Source organism: Adiantum capillus-veneris, chromosome 21 (assembly GCF_014529385.1).
Source record: "Adiantum capillus-veneris isolate H3 chromosome 21, ASM1452938v2, whole genome shotgun sequence".
Classification (NCBI taxonomy): Eukaryota; Viridiplantae; Streptophyta; class Polypodiopsida; order Polypodiales; family Pteridaceae; genus Adiantum; species Adiantum capillus-veneris.
In genome coordinates, this window is record NC_140951.1 from 30,829,419 (window position 1) to 30,834,870 (window position 5,452).

Genomic DNA, 5,452 nt, shown 5'->3' on the forward strand with positions numbered 1-5,452 from the left:
GTAGAGAGAGGGAGAGACGGGCGCGCAGGCAAGAGAGAGAAACTTAGAGCGAGGCTGTGGCGACCGGGCAACGTTTTGCATAGTTAGCCTACAAAGCCGGTGGACGCATGTAAAAAGCTGCCTCACGTCTAACAGCTTACGGAAAAACAAGCTGCGCACGACCATAGCCTTATACATACGCACATAACGGACTGATAACGGAGGGCGGGAGAAGGGACGCGCTAAGTTCTCAACTTTGAAAAACGAGGCCGCCAGATTCTACCCCCAAGACGCTACCGTGGACACGTAATATTACCGTGGACACGTAATAACAAGTTCCTCGGCCCTCTCTCGCCCACTGCCTGCGGATGGCTGCTTCCCAACCACGTCCTCACGTTATCCCTGTCAGCCCAGCTTACGTAATTAACCCTTGCAGCCAAGATGCCGGCAACAACATGCAGCTGCTCATTTCACTTATAATGCCGAAGAGGCTCACAGCAGCTGCTCTCATCATCAACCTCGCCTCTATACACTGCAATCGAGGAGAGAAAAGATGAGAAAGGATGCTTCTGCACCTGCAGATGGTCATGTTGCCATATCAATCAACCCAGCAGGCATTGCCAATCATGATATTACTTTGCACCCTAGTGCTGCAACTTCCCTCCAATGTTGTAATACTGATGCTTCTCAAGAGAACCTGCTCAAGGCAGGTGTCTCCGATCACCCACCACCACCTCATCTACACTGCCCATTTGTGCACACACGATGTCTTCCGGATCAAACCCCGCCTCTCCCAATCGTAAAACCCTGCAAGGACTTGTTTCAATTTGCCGTTGCATGCTTTGCAGCTTCAATCGGCGTTATGTTTCAAAAATCAGTCCCCCAGCATACCTTCAATTGTTTGTGGGTCGCATCCATTGCATCCCTCCTTCACATAGCACTATCTCTATCTCTAGGACATAATCATCTACCATACGTGGACAGCAGATCGAGAGTGGCTATGCTCTGCACCCTCTTTCCAATCATGGTTTCCACATTATCCATTCTCCTTGCACTATTCTTCCTTTCGTAAGGGTACGTACTTCTCAAACACGCTGCACCCATTTGGTATTGTTTTCATCAGAGTTTGGACATGCTATATTCTATTGTCTCGTGGGTGACTACCATTAGTCTATACCTTGCGCTTTCTTTTAAGGGTGATTCTAGGCTTATCTTGAATTCATCAGCCCAACTGCACCTCAATGGACTGCTCGTCCATGACGTTCATATACATCCACAGAAAGCTCTGCACGGCCACTTATAAACCCCAAGCACTTGTTCCAGGTTGACCTTGCATGCTTTATCACCTTGGTCGGTGGTATAAGAGATAATTAAGTTAAGGTAATTAAAGCATGCCCTCCGTACAAGATGTGTCGTTAAAAGTGTTTTCGATGATGAGCGTGGTTTTGGAATCCGAATGGCCAGAATCATAACGAACAATTCCTAACATAATTCACCCTGAACAAAAAGTGGTGGTCATGCATAGTATTGACTAAATACTACTACATCTCCACGACATCGTCAGTGCCCAGTACGAAATAGTAGGTGTAGAACTAGGTACCAATATATGCTCCCACACACACAACACACTCATCAATACAAAGATCTACGTCCTAAGATTCTGTTATAACTCTAGAGATGCCTTGGTCCTAAGATTCTATCATAACTCTAGAGATGCCTTGGTCCTAAGATTCTATCATAACTCTAGAGATGCAAGGCAGACACAGCCATAATGAAGCCTAGCACTGCGAGCGGTATTAAATAGGAAAAATTAACACAAATGAGGTAGTTACTTTTAGAACACCCTAAAAACTGAAGATGAACCAGAAAAAGTACGTCTCCTCTATTATAGGATCGATCCTAATTTAGTTGGTGGGCATCGTAGATCCCATCTTCTGACTTCGGTCTGTAATTGTATACTTATCACACAACTACCTCATTAAGGACTATGATGATTGTGGCACTCTAGATCGTGTTGTGACGCCTCCGTAAGTCTAATTCTTCTCTTAGACTCTTATAATTATAAAGGGGTTTTCTATTGAATTAATGGGTAATCTTTCCAAATCATGTTTGCTCGAGAAAACACTACTACTATCATGCCGTAATCTTTGGTACATTCTTGACTAAGTAATAGACATTCTTGATGTGCTCTCTGCATTAGCATATAAGCCTCATGCCTAATCAATAGTTTCTGTGTGAAATGGGAATATCCATGGTCCAAATGAGGCAAAGCGGAACGATTAAATCCCAGTTGTCAAACATGAAAGCACCATGGGGGCCACAACTGACATCGGGTTAAGAAAATAGAAAAGCTGCTTATTGATAATTACAACATATTATCCAATATCCAGGGGATTCTTATTACCAGACCAAGTGACTGACGCATACACAGTCAATAGGCAGCAATAACAACACCATGTCAAGAGACAAAGGCTACACCACAGATCCAACTTATTCCCCCCTCTCAGTAAAGGGACAAGGTAAAGAGTGGATTCCTTCCGAATATTGTAATCCACAAGTGTTATGCCCATCCGCCAGTTGCTTTCCTGCAAAGATAAAACATTGTTGGCTATCCCATTATAAATTTTGTAAGAGGTCTCAACCTCCAGGGTCACGGTCTGAGACATTTGTGGTAAAGAGTGGATTCCTTCCAAATATTGTAATCCACAAGTGTTACGCCCATCCTCCAGTTGCTTTCCTGCAAAGATAAAACATTGCTGGCTATCCCATTATAAATTTTGTAAGAGGTCTCAACCTCCAGGGTCACGGTCTGAGACATTTGTGGCCAAGGGATATACCCTCCTCCTCATGGATCTTGGTATTTTTAGTGCTTACCATTTGTATCAGAGCTTTCTGATCTCAAAGTTATGGTCTTACCAGTAAGAGTTTTCACAAAGGTCTGCATGCCAACACGCAGACACAACAACCAGCAAGAATGTGGCCATCTTCTGGAGAGGCAAAGATAAGGCTACCAACGTGATGGTTTTGACTTTACTGTTGAAGAATGTATTTGAAGCACTAGCCTCAGGACTAGCCTTAGGACTAACTAACACCTATATTTAACGCGGGGCTAAGTAATGGATCGACGACCCGGAAGTTCATGCACGGAGATCGAAAAGATCGTAACCGTAGATGTCTGCTCAAAAACTAAACCTAGACACGCACTAAACTTGGACAACGTGTCCAATGCACCCCGAACTCACAATATTACAACGTCAAAATGGTTTGGGATACACTATGAGATCGAGGGTGAGGTGGTTAGCCCGTTTGACCCTAATCGCGGATTCTCGACGTCACGTTTTCAAATCGTGCCCGTAAGCCTCGTTTTTCACGCTGGCCAGGTTTAGTGCCCCCATTTTTTCGACGACACGCCTCGTTTTTTGCGCTGGCCAAGTTTAGTGTGCCTCGAGATCCCTCCCCCAACCCCGACCATCGATCCCATTACTTTGCATAGGTATTACTTAGTGTTGAGGCTTGGTGGGCCTTTCTATATAACATTTATAGAATATACTAGGGTTTGTGCAAATTGAGATTTAGCATCTAGCAGTAAAGGAAACAAGACCATGACTAATTTGGCAACGGCGGCACTGCGTGAAAGGAATATATATTGAAAAAATGCTAAGAGTTACGTGTGTTATTAACATGTGCATATCTTGATTGACATCGAATGTATAGTTGTGAAAACAATGTCCGAGTAAAAGAAACCATATGGAGTAATGAGAAAAATTTTAGAACAAGCAAGTGATAAAGCGGTAATCAATTGCAACAAGAAATGAAGTCTTTTACTGACCTGCAATGTTATATCGGAGCTTTGCAATTCTAAAATCTACAAGCCGATATTTGAGTCAAGCTACAAAAAAGCAATGTGAATAGTTAAACATTATGTCTTGAAATAAAATGGCATAGACTGAAATTGCAAAGTATATAGTGCACGTCATGCAGAAGTTCCATACAAAAGTACGGTGGAGAGTTGTCATTGTGGTCTCTCCAATTATAAGAAACGGAAGCCATGCCCTGTCCCATAGCGTTTATGTGTTGCACGAAGCAAACGCATAGACATGAGAAATTGGATGCAGAAAATGGACATTGTAGTGCTGTCGATCTGGAGTCGCACTCATACAATCGAAATGTCAAGTGCTGTGAATATATGTCTTCCTTGCCATACACAAAAGATGCATTAAGACAAATACATGCAGTAGATGTAGGTTATTGATTAAGCTTAAAGATAATACTTGTACTTAAATGAAATTTGATTAGAGGAGATATGCTTGTTTGTTGACTAGCGCTCACGGTGGGTGGACATACTCTCTTACGTTCCTTTGTGATGGTCAATATCTGGGGTCTTTTGCCCAATTAAGGTGGATCTGCATGCGGGGCATTTACTAGAGCCTTGTGTGCATCATCAATGTTGTCCTCTTGCTCAAGTCTATTGTTTTTGGCAGAGTTGGTTATTACACCGTCTATAAGAGGAAGAAGACGCGAGGGCACAGGTTTTAAAATCAAGAAACCCCTGCCACTACTATGTCCCTGTTATTCTCAAGCTCGAGGAGTTTTTTTTTTCTTTTTTTGTCTCCCTAGTTATTCCCAAGCTTCACTCAAAATTTTCTCAATTTGAAGATTTTTGGTTCTCTAACAATTTGAAGGTTTTTTGTTCACTAAAAATTTCCTTAATTTGAAGATAAATGTAAAGCAAAAGCGTAAGGCAAAGAGAGAGAGAGAGAGAGAGAGAGAGAGAGAGAGAGAGAGAGAGAGAGAGAGAATGCATCTTCTGCGTCTTTATGGACTTCGCAGAAGCCAGAAGAACAAGGGTGAGACGTTGGATGTGTTGGTAGACATTGACGCCACCCTGGTGTATCCTGCAAGAGGTGGCCCTCTCGAGTTGGAGGAGGAGGCACTGGGTACAAAGTACACCCTTGTTCATGGCGCCTTGAGTTCTTGGTTGCAACACAAAGGCACGCAACACGACGTTGGCCGAAGCCCTCGTGCAGGAGATCTAGTAGCAGGGCTATCCTTTCAAAAAAATCAAGCTGGAGGCATTCTCTGTGCCAGACGGCATGTTCGGCAAGGAGAAGGGCCTCCAAAAGGGGCTTGACCCAAATCGGGTCATCTTCATGGATGACAGTCGTCGCAACATCCTCGTAGGATCAGTACATGCAGGATCTCTCTCCGTACGGTGCCCAAGATCTCTCTCTCTCTCAACTACGACAACATCAAAGGTATTTCTGATTGCCATGCTTCTTTCAAGGAACTCCATTGTGGCGTTGGCCAGCTCTCTATCTCAGAAAGAAGTGGCCTTCAATTACGTCATGAGACGAGACTTAGGAGAGTCTTAATGAGGTGATCTTAGTTATTAGGCTTGTCTTTGTGTGAGGGTAACATGGAGCTTAGACGTGGAAGGTGTGTGTGTGGTCATGTTCTCTCTCTCTCTCTCTCT

The 5,452-nt window shown here is 43.6% G+C and overlaps 1 protein-coding gene across 1 annotated transcript; it reads left to right on the forward strand.

The window, feature by feature from the left end:
* The first annotated feature begins 532 nt into the window (after positions 1-532).
* LOC147430725 (uncharacterized) lies at positions 533-1,051 on the forward strand. The gene has a single exon (XM_086493578.1). It carries the CDS (start codon positions 533-535, stop codon positions 1,049-1,051), a length of 519 nt encoding a protein of 172 aa, XP_086349704.1.
* Positions 1,052-5,452: the final 4,401 nt, after the last annotated feature.

What these genes read in the sequence shown, in the direction of transcription:
- LOC147430725 (XM_086493578.1), top strand. Translation starts at nt 533, where the DNA reads ATGAGAAAGGATGCTTCTGCACCTGCAGATGGTCATGTTGCCATATCA.